General features: G+C 40.8%; 1 protein-coding gene across 4 annotated transcripts in view; it reads right to left on the reverse strand.

Moving 5' to 3' along the window:
• Positions 1 to 7,078: 7,078 nt before the first annotated feature.
• The window catches only part of LOC107798193 (uncharacterized), a 43,307-nt gene continuing 32,296 nt past the window's right edge, over positions 7,079 to 18,089 (reverse strand). For all 4 annotated transcript variants that reach the window (XM_075239868.1, XM_075239870.1, XM_075239869.1 and 1 more), the window contains exon 22: positions 7,079 to 7,369. In XM_075239868.1, the coding sequence (XP_075095969.1) occupies positions 7,226 to 7,369 (144 nt within the window). In that variant the 3' untranslated portion in view covers positions 7,079 to 7,225. The remainder of the gene's footprint in view (positions 7,370 to 18,089) is intronic.

The following is an 18,089-nucleotide window of genomic DNA, read 5'->3' on the forward strand; positions in this document are numbered from 1 at the left end:
ATTAAAATACCGGTTACCCGGACCGGTCCAACCTGTTAGGTGAACAGTACCCGTAAACCGGTTAACCGGCCCGACCCGATTTAACGGTAAAAAAAATTAATTTTTTTTTAATTTGGGCCAGATCTGACCGTTGGCAACGGTCCATTTCAGAAAATGGTCGTTGCCCAACGGGTGAATTGCACAAATAGCCCAATTTTGGGTTTTTTTAAAAAAAAAAAATTAACCCCTCTTTAAAAATCTATAAATACCCTCCCCCCCCCTCTTCCTCATTTTTTCACTCAATTCTCAATCTCAATTCTCATATTCTCTCATTCTTCAATCTTCATTCTTCACCTATTAAAGTGAAATCAACTATTTGGCTATTTTTTTGGAATTTAATTTATCGTAATACTTATTTTTTGAAGTTTGAACAATTGAACTTCAAAATTGGAAGAATTGACGTTTCTTCGTGGTAACATTTGAATTGCGGAATCATCAAGTGCTCAATTTATTGCCGAATTCGGTGCACTCCCTCCAACTCTTTCTCTTATTTACTATTTTACTTGCATATTTATTTGTTTTGTTGCTAGTAGTTAAATTTTTACAATATGTTTAATGCTGCAAAAAGAGTTTGTAACAAGGTTACTAATCGGGGAAATAAAAAAAGAGGTAGTACTTCAGGTTCAGCATCTGGTAGTAATTTAAATACCTCTCCAAATATTCCTGAAACATTACCTGATAATAATATAGACTATGAACAATTGCAGGAAGATTTTGGTATAGATGATAATGAATTAGAAATGGAAGATGAGATACCACTTACACCTAGTAGTGTTGGAGCTGCTAGCAGGGGTGGTGGTCGTGTTGCTAGTAGTAGACCACCTGTGGCCCCGACTAGTAATCGTAGAAAAAGAAGTAAGGTTTGGAAATTCTTTGAGGAAATAGAAGGTACTGATAGAGTTAAATGTAAACTTTGTAATGATACTTTAAACATAAGGCTGGGGGTCAATTAGGGGGGACTGGGACACTTAGTAGACATATGAGAATTGAGCATCCTATAGAATGGGGATCTGATGGAGATGGAAATCAATCAACTCTAAACCCTAGTACTGGTGGTCTTGTGAAATATAATAAAATGAAGGATCGTGAGGAGTTAGCAAAAATGATTGCTTTGGGTTGTCTACCTTTTTTCTTTTGCTTCTTCATCATATCTTATTATGTATATTCAAAAGATTTACAATCTTTTATTTAAAAGTATCCCTAGAAGTACTTGTAGAGTTGATATCTTTAGACTTCATGGACAATATCAAACATACATACGTTATTTGTTTAGCCACCTTCCTTGCAGAGTTTCTCTAACTTCTGATATTGGCCATGCTGTTAATGGAAATGATTATTTGACAATTACATGTCATTGGATAGATGATAATACTTGTATGCAAAAACGTATTATCGCTTTTAGATATGATGAAGATCAGAGTCATACTGCTACGTTTATAAGTAGTACTATTTGTGAAGTTGTTGAATTTTATAATCTCAAGCAAAAAGTATTGTGTGTGTCTTTTTATAATGCCTCTAACAATAATGCCGCAATTTCAATATTAAACTGCATTTGCAACCACCTCTTGATGAAATTTTTCATGTTAGGTGTGCATGTCATGTTTATAATTTAATTGTTAAAAGTGGCCTTGATTTATTTTCAACTGAGATTACTCATGTTAGAAGAGCAGTTGGTTATTCAAGGAAATAATAGACAATCTAGAATAAAGGAATTTAAGAATAAGTGTGTCCAGTATAACCTTAAACCCAGATTCATGCCAGACGAAATTGTTACTGGATGGAATTATACATATATATTTTTAAAATGTTGCTACAAAATATAGATTCCCAATAACTGAAGTTGCTAATGCGCATTGTACTGATCCAAACCGTATGTTAACAACTACTACTTGGGAGGTCATTAATGATGTTGTTAAATTTTTACATAAATTTTATACAGCTACTGTTGAGTTTTCCGGGGCATATTACCCTACTATTACTATGGCTTTAGTACATATAGCTGAAATTTCTTTTCTACTCTTTGAATTTAAGAAGAAAGAAAAATATAGGGATGTTGTTGAAAAAATGCAAGCAAAATTCAAAAAATATTTCTTTCTAATTCCTCCGATTTACTTAATTGGTTCCGTTTTAAATCCTTCTATTAAGATGTCTGATTGTCACCAATTAATGAATGTTTTATATACTTATATGGAGATTGGACCAACTGAAACTCCAGATTTATATACTTATATGAACAAGCTAAATGAATATTTACAACAATTATACAATTATTATGCAAATGTAATTGATGATGATGCTCTTAATGTAGGCAATGTTAATCCCACTATGCATTGTACCACTTCTGCTACTGTGGATGATGAAGAAGGCCTTGATAGTTTTAATATTTTTTCTACATTTTCTAACACTCAAACCAGTAGCAGGAACATTGATGAACTTCAATTCTACTTGCAGAAGCAAAAAGAGCCTCGCACAAAGGAATTTTCACCTTTGGGATGGTGGCATGAGAATGGAAAGCAATTTCCTGTTCTTTTCGCTATGGCTCGAGACGTGCTGAATGTGCCAATTTCAACTGTTGCATCAGAGAGTGCATTTAGCCAAGCAAGACAACAACTTGGAGACATCCGTCACTCATTGGGAAGCAATGCTTTGGAAGTTTTAGTATGTTTCAGAGATTGGATTAGATCGGAACGAAGAAATCAAGGACGTGAAGATGCTGATAGCCCAGAAGACGAGGAACTTGGAGATATATTAACATATGGTAACCCATCCGAATTTAACACTCCAGAAGAAGGTCACTCAGTTCATATTGATTATGAAGAACTTACTAAGGCAATGCAAAACCTTTGAATTTATTCTTTTTTGGTTAATTTACTTGTTAAATGTAAACCTTTCAATTTGTAAGTTTGAATTTTGAAATAAATGTAGCACTTGAAATTTATAAGTGCAATTTTTTTCCATCTTACTTGTATTCTTTATATTAATATAACTTACAATAGTTATACAAAATATAAAATAAAAAAAATACACTAAACCCGGCCCGGCCCCCTCACAACCCGTAACCCGTACAATTCAATTTTTACCCGGATGAACCCGAACCCGTTAAACCCGTTAAGAATCAACCCAGAACCGGCCCGGACCGTAACCCGTACGGGTCAAAAAAAGCGGCCCGGCCCGGCCCTATACCTACCACCTAACCTCAATAACGTTCATGATGCTTATTCTGATATATTTACTCAATCTGCATCCCCACCTCCCTCTAGACCACAAGATCACTAAATATCTCTCTTATAAGGTTCAACACCCATTAATGTGCGGCAATATCATTCCCCTCATTTCCAGAAAACACAAATAGAACGTCTCACTGCCGAAAGGTTACAATCAGGTATCATACGGCCAAGTTCAAGTTCGTACTCATCTCCTATTTTGCTCGTTCGTAAGAAGGATGGTACTCGGCTTTTTTGTGTTGATTACCGAGAATTGAACTCCATCTCCAGAAAGGATCGGTTTCCAATTTCTACTATTTATGAACTATTTGATGAGTTACACGGTGCTTATTTCTTTCCCAAATTGGACTTACTGGCCGGGTATCATCAAATCAGAGTTCTCCCACATGATATTGAGAAAATAGCCTTTCGCACATACGAGGGATACTATGAATTCATTGTTATGCCTTTTGGTCTGTACAACACATCATCTACCATTCAAGCTACTATAAATTCCATTTTTAAGCCATTTCTTTGTCGATTCGTACTCGTCTTCTTTGACGATATTTTGATATACATCAATTCATGGTCTGCTCATCTTTGACACCTCGAAGTGGTGTTTAACTTGCTCCGCAAACACACTTTAGTTGTCAAACGCTCCAAGTGCAAGTTCGTACAAACCTCCATTGACTATCTTGGCCACATCATCTCAGCGAAGGCCTCAGGTCGATCCCTCAAAAATCGAAGTCATCAATGAGTGGCCTGCTCCTTCCTCTATCAAGGAGGTACGAGGATTTCTAGTCCTTACAGGTTATTATCGTCGCTTTGTCAAAGGCTATGCTCAATTAGCATCTCCATTGACGGATATTCTAAAAATATATGCTTTCCGGTGGACTGAGGTCGAGAATACCGCTTTTCTCTGATTAAAAAAATGCTTTGAGCACTGTCCTAGTATTATGTTTGCCGAACTTTTAAAACGTTTTTTTGGTGGAAACTAATGTTTCCAGTACCGACATAGGAGCGGTGTTGTCTCTAGATTGTCACCCAATTGCATTCTTTAGCCAGAAACTCTCTCTTCACATGTAAGCTGCGTCCACATATCATCAATATTCACAATCACACAGGCAGTACAAAAATGGTGTCAATATTTTCGGGTCGCAAATTCACGACGGATCAGCAACCTCTTAAGTCCCACACCAATCAAGTAATCCAGACCTCGGAACAACAACAATGGCTTTGCAACTCACTAGATATGACTTTGATATCATTATTGGACTAGAAAAACTTAATTCTACTGTTGATGCCCTTTCCTGCATCCGTACTTCCCAATTTTTCTCCATTGCTTTCACTGAATTTGCATTGCTGGATAGGTTGCAAACTTTAAACAAGTCTGATCCTACATTATTGGAGCTTCGGCGTCAACTTGAGAATGACCTTGCTTCTCTTTCCTTTTTCTCCTTCCACCGGAGACTCTTATTCTATCGCAATAGGTTGGTAATTCCACTAGAATAGGATATTCGCCAAAGTTGCTTCATGAATTTCATGCTTCAAGTCTGCCAACAAATGAAGGATTCTTCTTTGAAGCCAGCAGGGTTGCTTCAGCCTCTTCCCCTACCAGAATCAATCTTCGAGCAAATCTCAATGGACATTATCGCTTCTTACCCTCGTCTAATGGTTGTAATGCAATTTTGGTAATTGTGGATAGACTCTCTAAGTATGGCCACTTTGTTGCTCTGCCTCCAAAGTTTTCTTTGTAGAAGGTTGCTAAATTCTTCATCCAAGAATATATCAGACTTCATGGGTTTCCTTCCAAGATCATCACTGATAGGGACCCTACTTTCTTATCTGATTTATTGGAAAGAAATCAACAGACTCCATGGTACTCAATTGGAGAAAAGTTCGGCACATCACCCTCAAACCGACAGCCAAACTGAAGCTCTAGACAAGCGTTTAGAAATGTATCTTCCCTGCTTCCCTGTCGATACCCCTGCTACTTGGTCTAAACTACTTCCTTGGGCTGAATTTTGGTACAACACTTCCTTTCAAAACAACTCCAAATTGACTCCTTTGGAGGTCGTGTATGGTAGACCTCCACCCGCTATTATCCGATTTGTGGCTGATTCCTCTAGTAATCCGGCTGTGGTGGAATTTTTTCGCCAATGCGATGAGACATTAGCAATCCTCAGAGACAATCTCGTAGTAGCCCAAGATAGAATGAAGCTCCTAGGTGACAAAGGTAGGCATGATATTTCATTTGCAATAGGTGACTATGTGTACATAAGGCTGCGTCCATATCGTCAACGCTCCATCCGACTTCAACACTACAGCAAGCTAAGCAGACGCTACTTTGGTCCATTTCAAATCATCCAGCGAATTGGAGAAGGATCTTGTAAATTAGACCTTTCTGCTTCATCAAGGATACACAACGTCTTTCATGTCTGTTCTACGCAAATGCATTGGTCAGCCTTCACAATAAGTCACCCTAATTGACTTGTTGGATCACTCCTCTTCCAAGATTTTGTATCCCAAGAGTGTTTTGCAGCATCGTCTAATCTCCAAAGGCGGCCATCAGGTTGATTAATGTTTAATCAGTTGGTCGGGACTGTCGTCCATTGAGGCTACCTGGGAAGACACTTTATCTATCTAATGCAAGTTTCCTAAGATGACCTTGGGGACAAGGTTCGACTTCAAGGGAATGGCAATGTAACGAATTACACTAAAGGACAGACGGGGCAGAGGCGCAACAACATGATAGTGCATCCACCAAAAAACCTAGACAACTTTGTAGTCCGTACAAAGGACAAGGCTGCAATTTTCGTTAGAGATTAGGCAACAGCAAAGAAAGGAACATAAGGAGGGGTCTACTATATAAATGAGGAGGAGACTAGTATGTAGGTTTTATGGAAAATGAGTCTTGTCTTTTATCATTATCATAGATTTGGTTAGCTCTAGAACCTCCCTCTTTCTACTATTTTTTTTTCCTTATTTCTCTTTCGTTGATCTTGTTATCATTCAAGTCAGTGTTGGTTCCTTGAGTCTGCAATCATTTGTTTCAGGTTACTCCAAGTCTATACCAGTAATACTTATTACACTTCAAACAAATGCAGGAGGATTATACGATATCCCACGAAGTATGAAGGTGCAACAAATAAAGTGAGATAACCTCGGGAGATAAATTATGTAATATCCCATAAAAAATCCTATTTTTCAACTAATTACCCGTTTTCGACTCTCTTGATCTAGCTTCTTACCCTCGTCCGTCCATAAGGCAGGAACAGTTTCTTATTTGTACCACATTTGAATGCTGATACGGTAAGACTACTTTCTTTATCCATACTTTCCTTAATGGGAGGTCCTTTTCATATTTTCCACTACATCCGCAAGCTAATGTGGCGAAACTAATTTCTTTACCCATGGGGTCCATGATGCTGGAATCCTAACTCATACTCCCTCACATACAAGAAGCAGAAAAATTATGAAATCCCAAGCCTGTATCATATTTGAGTTCCTATGTAATGCGTGCGTAAATGAGCACGTCCCAACGAACAATATTTGTGTTATTAGGATTTAGCATATGTATACCAGTTTACACGTTAATATATACATTTTATTCGTCAACCTAAAGATTGTATATCGTTAATCTCTTATGTTTCAATACAAATTCCTCCAATACACTAAGGTTTGAGCAGAAAGGCAATATTCAGCCTTTAAAACTAAATTTTCCTTTACGCACTTTAAATATTATGGGTACAAAAATTGACAACTTTACCCTTCACAAATTCCAATAAATTGTCATTCGCCAGCAATTAGCTTTTATTGAAAGAGAAACCTAGGGGTTTACAAGCTCTAAACAAACTTTACTTCTTTTATTTCAAAGGAATAATGAGGTAATAAGAAAAGTAAAAACAAGGCTATGCTATATGATACACCCAAAAAGGAAATAAAAAAAGGACTAAACATAAAATGTTATGCGAACTACAAGTCTACAACACATAGGTGGACATAAAACTTGAGAATGCAGTCACATCCATCCAATCTGGAAAAAGACCTTTCAATTTAGCAGCAGACACTGTCAAATACTGGTCCACTACAGCCACATCAACCCTAATGGCACCTGAACTGCTTGCCTGCATGATAATGAAAGCAACAACATATTTTATTATTTTTTTTAATAAAAACAGATGATATCAACATGGAAATGTTCAAGAATTTCTAGACATGCTCGGCTGAATAATAACGAACGTTCCACTTGTTGGTTGAGTAGACTGCAAACGGGCAAAACCGGGGTGCCCTACACCCCGATTTTCCGGTGGGTCAAACAAAGCAAAAGCACAAATACATGGGGTCGAATCGAAACCGGAACGCCTCGTACTAAGGTCCGAACGGAGTGGTCGTCACCTGGCTTGATAAGACAATACTTCTCTGATGTCGGAACAAGCTCTGATACCTCGGAAAACACGACAACGGTCGCACACGACTAATAGAGGGCTGCGATATCCGCAACCCATCGAATATCACGGCGCAGATATCGGTCCGTATCGGCAGCGGATCAATGATTAACGAAAAAGAGAATTTTTACCTTTCTTAGAATTGTACTAGGGGTGAAACTCCCCTACTATATAAAGGGGTAATATTTATTTAATAGACAGTATAACACGCATATCAAGGCAATACAAACTAATTTCTGTGCTTTCTAGTCATTGCAAGGTTCTTATTTTAACCGTAGCTCTTCATATACGCTTAGCTCTAGACCGAGGGCAGAACAACTGTTAATCTTGGGTCCGAGCCTGGATCCAACATCACAATTGGTTTGGTTATTTATTTTATCTTTAATTCGCTTATCTAACATTCTTGATCATCTGTGTTGAATCAACTCACATATCTTTAAAATCGCGTACAAATTCAACTGTTATCCATTTTAAGGGTAAACAGTTTGGTGCCAACCGTGGGACTAAGGATAATAGTGGTGGTTTGATACAAATTTCCATAACACGCTCTATTTTACACTTGTTCTTTAAGATTTTAATTTCAGGTCGGCTTAAAAATGTCAAACTCTCAGTCTGCTCACTTGAACGTTGATGCTGAGTCTAACCATCATGGCGAAAACAACAATATGGAATGAGGTGCCCCATACTGATCCCAATGGAGTCCTAGTTGCGAACCCAGTCGATGCTAACTCGTATGTGGTCATCGATGCCAACCTGCCTACCGACCCTGAGAACAACGTTCATGGAGGAGCCCGACCAACGCTCGAGGTACGCCCGAAGGCGAAGAGCAATCTTCAAGATGTTACAGGGCCAACAGTCGGCGAAAGTGCAGCTGCAAAATCAAAGCCGCGCCCCAGTAAGGTCGAACCCGAACAATCCCGATAAAACACCCGAAGAAATGAGCAGGCCACCGAAAGGCCGGGTGAAACTGAGACCGGTGTCAGCCCCGAAGTAATGAAAATACATGAAGCACTAACCAAACAGGCGGAGTCAGGTGAAAAGAAAAAATTGAGGCAAACGATAAGTAGGTGAGACATATAATTCCCAGGTCGATCAAATCCCAGGAGCACCCAATATTGAAAGGCCTGGATTCCAAGAGATTTGTCCAAAAGCCTTTTCTTTCGAACGCGGCACCGAAACCAATCCCAAAGAAGTTTCGTATGCCCGATATTCTGAAATATAACGGAACCACAGATCCAAATGAGCATGTGACCTCCTACATATGTGCCATCAAGGGGAACGACTTGGAAGATGATGAAATCGAGCCGGTTTTGCTAAAGAAGTTCGGAGAAACTCTGTCAAAAGGAGCAATGATATGGTTTCAAAACTTACCCCCAAATTCTATGGATTTGTTTGATAGGCATGTAGATGCTTTTGTGAAAGCGCATGTCGGGGCCATCAAGGTCGAGACCAGAAAATCAGACCTTTTCAAGGTAAAGCAAAGAGACAACGAAATGCTCGGGGAGTTCGTATCAAGGTTTCAAATGGAATGGATGGACTTGCCTCCGGTTACGGATGATTGGGCCGTTCAGGCGTTCACTCAAGGACTTAACCCCGAAGCTCCTTGGCTTCACACCAATTAAAATAAAATTTGGTAGAGTACTTGGCTGTAACTTGGGCCAACGTCCACAACTGGTACCAGTCAAAAATTAGAGTTGAGGACGATCAGCTCAGGGCCCCTTCTGGGTCCGTTTATCCCATCAGAACCAATGACAGGTATAAGAGATTCGTCGATCATGAATCGAAACCGAGCAAAGACCAGTATCAACCGTATAGCGGAGATCGAAGGGGTAACGGATCAGAACATCACCTTATGGGGAACAAAAAGAGGAGCAATCGAGGCCACGGTAGCCGGGGACTGATGAGCAAAAATAGTTTCGATAGGCCACTCTGGGCCAGGGAGGCACCAAGATTATCGGAATATAACTTCAATGTCGATGCTGCCAGCATCTTATCAGCCATCGAGCACATCAAGGATACCAAGTGGCCTCGACCATTGCAGTCTGATCCTATCCAGAGAGACCCTAACTTGATGTGTCAGTACAATGGCACTCATGGCCACAGGACCAAGGACTGCCAACAATTAAGAGAAGAAGTGGCCCAATTGTTCAATAACGAGCATCTCCGGGAATTCGTGCGTTATCGAGCCAAAAATCACTTAAGAAAGAGGAACTCCAACAAACAGACCAAACAAGAAGAACCTCATCACGTCATCAACATGATCATTGGAGGGGTTGATGTCCCTCAAGGGCCAATGATAAAACACACTAAAGTATCTATCATGAGGGAGAAATGCATTCGAGATTATATCCTAGAGGGAACCATTTCATTCAACGACAAGGATGCCGAAGGCATCATACAATCTCATAATGATGCACTGGTAATTCTGTACTTATCAATAAATCTCGAGTTAAGCGTGTGTCGATTGATCCGGGTAGCTCGGCCAACATCATCAGATCGAGGATCGTAAAGCAGTTGGGTTTACAAGACCAAATAGCGCCATCAGTCCGGATGTTGAACGAATTTAACATGGCATGTGAAACCACTAAAGAGGAGATAACCCTACAGGTTAACACTGCCTGGACCATCCAGGAAACAAAGTTCTATGTGATTGAAGGGGATATGAGATATAATGCTCTATTCGGAAAACCATGGGTTCACAACATGAGGGCGGTACCTTCAACCTTGCACCAGGCACTGAAGACAATATACGGAGAACAGCCTGATGCAAAGGAGATGTTCGCAATCGATGAAGCACTCTCGGTACCCGTCGTTTCGACATTAAAAAGTGCGGTGCCGACCAGAAAGGCCGAAGTTAAATAGCAATCACCGATGCGGTCACGGTCAGATCGGAGGAACGAGGAGTCGATGAGGAGGATGACTACGGAGTTCCGAGATCATTCATAACTCCTGATGATACCGACCCCACCAAGTCAATGGTCGAAGAATTGGAGCAAGCCATATTGATCGAGCACCTACCAGATTGAAAGGTATACTTGGGCATCGGGTTAGCTCCCGAGCTTAGGAAAAAACTCATTAATTTTCTTAAAGCTAACATAGATTGTTTCGCTTGGTCCCATCTTGACATGACAGGGATCCCGCCGAAGGTAACAACTCATGAGCTGAGTTTGGACCCGAAGTTCCACCAGGTTAAACAGAAGAGATGACCTCAATCCGAGGTCAAGCATGCATTCAGCAAAGACAAGGTATCTAAACTCCTTAAAATAGGGTTTATTCCGGATGTTAAGTACCCGGAATGGTTAGCTAACGTAGTGGTAGTGCCTAAAAAAGGAAATAAGCTAATAATGTGTGCAGATTACAAAGACTTGAACAAGGCATGCCTAAGGATTCCTTTCATTTGCCTAACATCGATCGGATGATCGACGCGATGGCTGGTCACGAGGTACTCAATTTTCTCGATGCCTATTCCGGGTGCAACCATATTCGGATGGACTCGGGTCATCAAGAAAAAACTTCCTTTATCACTAAATTCGGCAAATATTGTTATAACTTAATGCCATTTCGATTAAAGAACGCTGGTGCCACATATCAACGACAAGTAAACCGGATGTTCGAAGAACTGATAGGAAAATCAATGGAAGTTTATATTGATGACATGTTAGTAAGCCCCTGCGAGTAGAGGACCATTTGAAACATTTGCAGGAAACCTTTGACATATTGAAGAAATACAATATGAGGCTGAACCCGGAGAAGTGCGCTTTCGGGTTGGATCGGGAAAGTTCCTCGGGTTCGTGGTATCCAATCAAGGGATCGAGATTAATCCTGACAAAATCAAAGCCACAAAAAACATCATCGTGGTGGACAACGTCAAAGGCGTTCAGAGGTTGAACGGGTGTATAACCGCCTTGGGCTGGTTCATATCGAGGTCCTCAGACAAAAGCCATCGGTTCTTCTCACTGTTGAAGAAGAAGAATAACTTTTCCTGGACCTGGGAGTGCCAACAAGCTTTGGAAGAACTCAAACGGTACCTTTCGAGTCCACCCTTGCTCCACACTCCGAAGGTGGATGAGCAATTGTACCTTTTCTAGGCGGTTTTTGAGGTAGTGGTAAGTGGAGTCATAGTCCGGGAAGAGGAAGGTAAGCAATTTCCTATTTACTGTGTTAGTAGAACTCTAGGCGAGGCCGAAGGTATCCTCACCTGGAAAAATTGACGCTCGCTTTGCTAAGTGCCTCCAGGAAGTTAAAACCATACTTTCAATGCCACCCCATATGTGTCGTAACCTCTTACCCACTAAGGAACATTATGTGCAAACCCGAGCTTTCGGGCCGGTTGGACAAATAGGTCATCGAAATTAGCAGGTACGATATCGAGTATCAACCTCAATTCTCCATCAAATCACAAATTTTGGTAGAATTCGTAGCCAACTTTACACCGGCCTTGATACCCGAAGTCGAAAAGGAATTATTGTTAGCCTCGGGAACTTCCTCGAGAATCTGGACCCTTTTTACAGACGGCGCCTCGAACGCAAAAAGGTCTGGAATTGGCATTGTGTTGACCACCTACGGGGGCTATAATTAGGGAATCTATTATAACTGTAAAATTGACTAATAATGAAGCCGAGTGAGGCCATGATTGCAGGTCTCGAACTAGCTAAAAGCCTTGGGGCCGAGGTGATCAAAGTCAAGTGTGACTCCCTCCTCGTAGTAAATTAAGTCAATGGAACATCTGAAGTAAAAAAGGAACGGATGCAGAGGTACTTGGACAAATTACAGGTAACACTGCATTAATTCAGAGAATGGACTCTACATCACGTGCCACGAGATCAGAACAGTGAGGCCGATGCTCTGGCCAATTTAGGGTCATTAGTTAATACCGATGAGTTCAGCTCGGGAACAGTAGTACAACTCATGAAGTCGGTGATAGAAAAAGGCCACGCCGAAGTAAACTCAACAAGTTTAACTTAGGATTGGAGAAACAAGTACATAGATTACTTGAAGACTGGAAAATTGCCCTCGAGCCCCCAAAGAATCGAGAGTTCTGCATACGAAGGCTGCCAGATTTTAGCTTGAGCGAAGGAACTTTGTTCAGAAGAACATTTGACGGCTCGCTAGCCATATGCTTGAGGCCGGGAGACACCGAATATGCCTTGAGGGAAGTTCACCAAGGCACTTGCGGGAACCATTCGGGGGCGGAATCTTTGGTTCAGAAGTTAATCAGGGCCGGCTATTACTGGACCAAAATGGAGAAAGATGCAAAGGACTTTGTACGGAGATGTGACGCTTGCCAGAGACGTACTGATGATCCACCAACTAGGAGAATTGCTTCATTCGATCCTGTCCCCATGGCCGTTTATGAAAATGGGAATATATATCGTCGGTCTCGCGTCGTGGGCACCCGGTAAGGCTCAAATCATACAATTGACCGATTATTTTTCCAAATGGGTCGAAGCTTAAGGGTTCGAAAAGGTCCAGGAAAAAGAGGTCATTGGCTTCATCTGGGACTACATAATATGTTGATTCAGCATACCGTCCAAAATCGTTTACGATAATGGGAAATAGTTCATGGCAGCAAGGTGAATAAGTTATTCGAGGATCACAATATTAAGAAAATACTATCAACACCCTACCACCCGAGTGGAAGCGGACAAGCAGAATCTACGAACGAGACCATTCTCCAAACCCTGAAAAAGAGGTTGATCGATGCCAAAAGGAGATGGAAGGAAATTTTGCCTGAAGTCCATTGGGCATATCGTACGACCTCAAAGTCTAGTACCGGGGACACCCTGTTCTTAATGGTCTACGCTGCCGAAGCCTTAATACTAGTCGAAGTGGGAGAACCAAGCCTTAGGTTCCGATATGCGACCGAAGAGTCGAATGGCAAGGCCATGATCACGAGCTTGGAACTACTGGATGGGCGTGAGGCCGCCCTAGTCCGATTAGCCGCCTAGAAACAGCGGATAGAAAGTGTTAAATAGTTAGTCATGTATAGAGTCCCACATCGGGAAGTAGATACCTATTATTATGTGATCGTTGTAAATAAATAGGGCGTTGTACAACATTTTAGATAATCAATAATATTTTTCTCCCGTGTTGTCTCACATGATATCAGAGCAATCGTGAGAGATTTATCACTGTGCATAAATTCCAACAACTCGGGGAAGAGAAATCAGTCAACCGGAAGTCTTTTTCCGGCAAACACAAGCCTGCTGCAAAGTAAAAAGCCATTTTTCGTCAGTGTTGTGCAAAAACCAACACCACCACGAAGTAAATCGGCCTCTAGCGACCAACCCATAAAAAAATCTCCGTCAAAAGATCATCCACGCGCTCCCACGCGCCGTCGAAAGAAAAATTTTCGGCGAAGTTCTGACGTCATGCACCGGCGCATGGGGCCCTTTCGGGTCACTTTTTGGAAAATTTTCTTTGGGACATATTGCCCGCAAGGGAATTCCGAGCCACCTATCCAGGTTACACCAAATTCCGACCACTTTTATATTTTTCCGGCATGAATAGTTTTCTGGCGTGAACAGTGATTTTAGAAGGTTTGCTGATTTTCCGGCATGAAAATTATAATGTCATTCGTATCAGAAGCCTTTTGACTCGCAATCTGTTGGATCCAATGCATTGAATCCGATCCAGATGGTTTTTTTATCAGATTATATTGAGTTCCTTCAGTACAAAGCATGTAAGGAGACATCTTCTAAGATAGCTTCTATTGTTCAAATAGGTAATAGTGTGACTTGAGTCTCCCAATCTTCATCCTCTGAGTCTTGGGTCATTGATTCAGGTGCATCAGATCACATTTCTGGTAACAAATCTCTTTTCACTACTATTTCGTATTCTCAATCTCTTCCAACAGTCACAATGGTCAATGAGTCTCAAACCATGGCAATTGCAATAGGTCAAGCAAGCCCACTTTCTTCCTTATCTTTAGATTCAGTTCTTTATGTTCTCAGTAGTCCTTTTAATCTCATAGCCGTTAGTCGCTTAGCCAAATCACTTAAATGCATTGTTTTATTTCTTGATGACCTTGTTTTTATACAGGATTGCATTACGGGGCGAATCATTGGTACCGGGCGTGAATCAAATAAACTTTATTACCTTATCCTTGCAAAATCACATGGACTCACATCATGTCTTCCTTCAACAACTTGTCCAGTTACTGATTCACCAGATTTATTACATAAACGGTTGGGACATCCCAGTTTGTCAAAACTTCAGAAAATGGTACCTGGTTTATCTCACTTGCCTACTCTAGAGGGTGAGTCTTGTCAGCTCGGTAAGCATACCCGTACCTATTTCCTTTGGCGTCTTGATAATCGAGTAGAGTCACCTTTTACTTTAGTCCATTCAGACGTTTGGGGTCCTAGTCGAGTTAGTTCTACCTTAGGTTTCCGCTACTTTATTAGTTTTATTGATGATTATTCCAGGTGCACTTGGATATTTTTGATGAAAAATCGATCTGACTTGTTTTCTATTTTCAGACCTTCCACGCTGAAATTCAAAATCAATTTGGGGTTTCTATTCGCACATTTTGTAGTGATAATGCCCTAGAGCATGTCTTCCCCATTTCAGCAGTTTATGAACTCTCATGGGATTATTCATCAAGCAATTTGTCAGTACACATCTCAACAAAATGGGGTAGCTGAAAGAAAGAATAGACATCTTATTGAAACTGCTCGTACCCTACTCATACAATCTCATGTTCCGTTACATTTTTGGGAGGATACAGTTCATACATCTTGCTATCTTATTAATCGTATGCCATCTTCAACTATCCAGAATCAAGTTTCATTCTCTGTCTTGTTTCCCCACTTAACTTTATTCTCTCTTCCACACCGTGTCTTTGGAAGCACGTGTTTTGTTCATAACCTTACTCCAGGAAAAGATAAGTTAGCTCCTCGTGCTCTTAAGTGCGTATTTCTGGGTTGCTCGAGAACGCAAAAGGAGTATCGATGCCATTCTCCAGACCTCTAGTGGTACCTTATGTCTGTTGATGTTACCTTCTTTGAAACCCAATCATACTTCAAAGGCCCACGTAATCACTTAGATATTTCTGAGGTGCTACAAGTTTCATCTTTTGGAGATTCAGTCACTATCTCCCATTCATCTTCCTCTACAACTCCAGCTTCACCACCTGCAACTCCAATTGCAGATCCACCACATATAGCTCCAGCTCCACCACCTAGTCCAATTCAACCTTCTGTAGCTCCACCACTCTTGACTTATCATAGTCATCAACGTCCAGCATCAGGCCTAGGTGATTCACGTCCTGCATCAGATTCTGCACCTACTGCGGACTTGTCTCCTCTTAGACAATCAATTGCACTCCGTAAAGGTGTATGATCCACACTTAATCCTAATCCTCGTTATGTCGGTTTAAGTTATCATTGTCTATCATCACCTCATTGTGCTTTTATATCATCTTTGTCCACTGTTTCTATCGATAAGTCTACGGGTGAGGCACTATCTCATCCAAGATGGCGACATGCTATGATTGACGAGATGTCTGCTTTACATGCGAGTGGCACTTGGAAGCTTGTTCCTCTTCCTTCAGGTAAGTCTACTGTTGGTTATCGTTGGGTTTATGCAATCAAAGTCGGCCCGGATGGCCAAGTTGATCGGCTTAAGGCTCGCCTTGTTGCAAAAGAATACACTCAGATTTTTAGGCTTGATTATAGTGACACTTTCTCTCCCGTGGCTAAAGTAGCATTCGTTCGTCTCTTTTTGTCCATGGTTGTTGTACGTCATTGGACTCTTTATCAGTTAGACATTAAGAATGATTTTCTCCACGATGATCTTGAGAAAAAAGTTTATTTGGAGCAACCACCTGGTTTTGTTGCTCAGGGGAGTCTAGTGGTCTTATATGCCGATTGCGCAAGTCACTATATAGTTTGAAACAACCCCCTCGAGCTTGGTTTGGTAAGTTCAGCACAATTATTCGGGAGTTGGACATGACTCGTAGTGAAGTTGATCACTCTGTGTTTTATCAGCATTCTGCTCCGAATCTATGTATTTATCTGGTGGTTTATGTTGATGATATTGTTATTACTGGCAAAGATCAGAATAGTATTATTAATTTAAAGCAATATCTCTTTCAGCACTTCCAGACTAAGGATCTAGGCAGACTAAAGTATTTTCTAGGTATTGAGGTCGCTCAGTCTAGCTCAGGTATTGTTATTTCACAGCGGAAGTATGCCTTAGACATTCTTGAGGAGACTGGATGATGGGTTGTAGACCTATTGACTCTCCTATGGATCTGAATGATAAGCTTCTGCCAGGACGAGGGAGCCTCTTAGAGATCCTACGAGATATAGGAGGTTGGTTGGCAAATTGAATTACCTCACAGTGACTAGACCTAACATTTTTTTTCTGATGAGTGTTGTAAGTCCGTTTATGGATTCTCCATGTGATAGTCACTGGGATGCGGTTGTTCGCATTCTTCGATATATAAAGTCAGCTCCAGGCAAAGGATTATTATTCGAGGATCGAGGCCACGAGCAGATTGTTGGGGTACATAGATGCTGATTGGGCAGGATCACCTTCTGATGGAGGTTCTACGTCTGGATATTGTGTTCCAATAGGAGATAATTTGGTCTCTTGGAAGCGCAAGAAACAAAATGCAGTTGCTCGTCTAGCGGCGAAGCCGAATATCGGACCATGGCTATGGCAACGTGTGAGCTAGTTTGGGTCAAGCAGTTGCTCAAGAAGTTGAGGTTTGGAAAAATTACCAAGATAGAACTAGTGTGTGATAATCAAGTTGTGCTTCATATTGCGTCAAATCCGGTGTTTCATGAGAGGACTAAACACATTGAAATCGATTGTCACTTTGAAAGAGAAAAGATGCTCTCAGGAGATATTGTTAAAATGTTTGTGAAGTCGAATGATCAGCTAGCTGATATTTTCACTAAGTCTCTTACTGGTTCTCGTATTGGTTACATCTGTAACAAGCTCGGTACATATAATTTGTATGCACAGGCTTGAGGGGGAGTGTTAAGTAGTTAGTCATGTATAGTGTCCAACATCGGGAAGTAGATACATATTATTATGTAATCATTGTACATAAATAGGGTGTTGTACAATACTTTAGATAATCAATACTCCCTCCGTTCCAGTTTATGTGAACCTATTTCCTTTTTGGTCCGTTCCAAAAAGAATAACCCCTTTCTAAATTTGAAAATAATTTAGCTTAAACTTACAATTCTACCCTTAATGAGAAGCTTTTATAGCCGCACAAATACTCTAGGCCCCTTTTTGACTTGTTTAGGACCACAAATTCCAAAAGTCTTCATTTTTTCTTAAACTTCATGCCCAGTCTACTACAACCGAATAGCCAACCTCCGACACTTCAAGATCGAGGACTTGGTGTTGAGAAAAATGACATTGCACACCCGGAACCTGA

Source organism: Nicotiana tabacum, chromosome 20, assembly GCF_000715075.1.
Source record: "Nicotiana tabacum cultivar K326 chromosome 20, ASM71507v2, whole genome shotgun sequence".
Taxonomy (NCBI): domain Eukaryota; kingdom Viridiplantae; phylum Streptophyta; class Magnoliopsida; order Solanales; family Solanaceae; genus Nicotiana; species Nicotiana tabacum.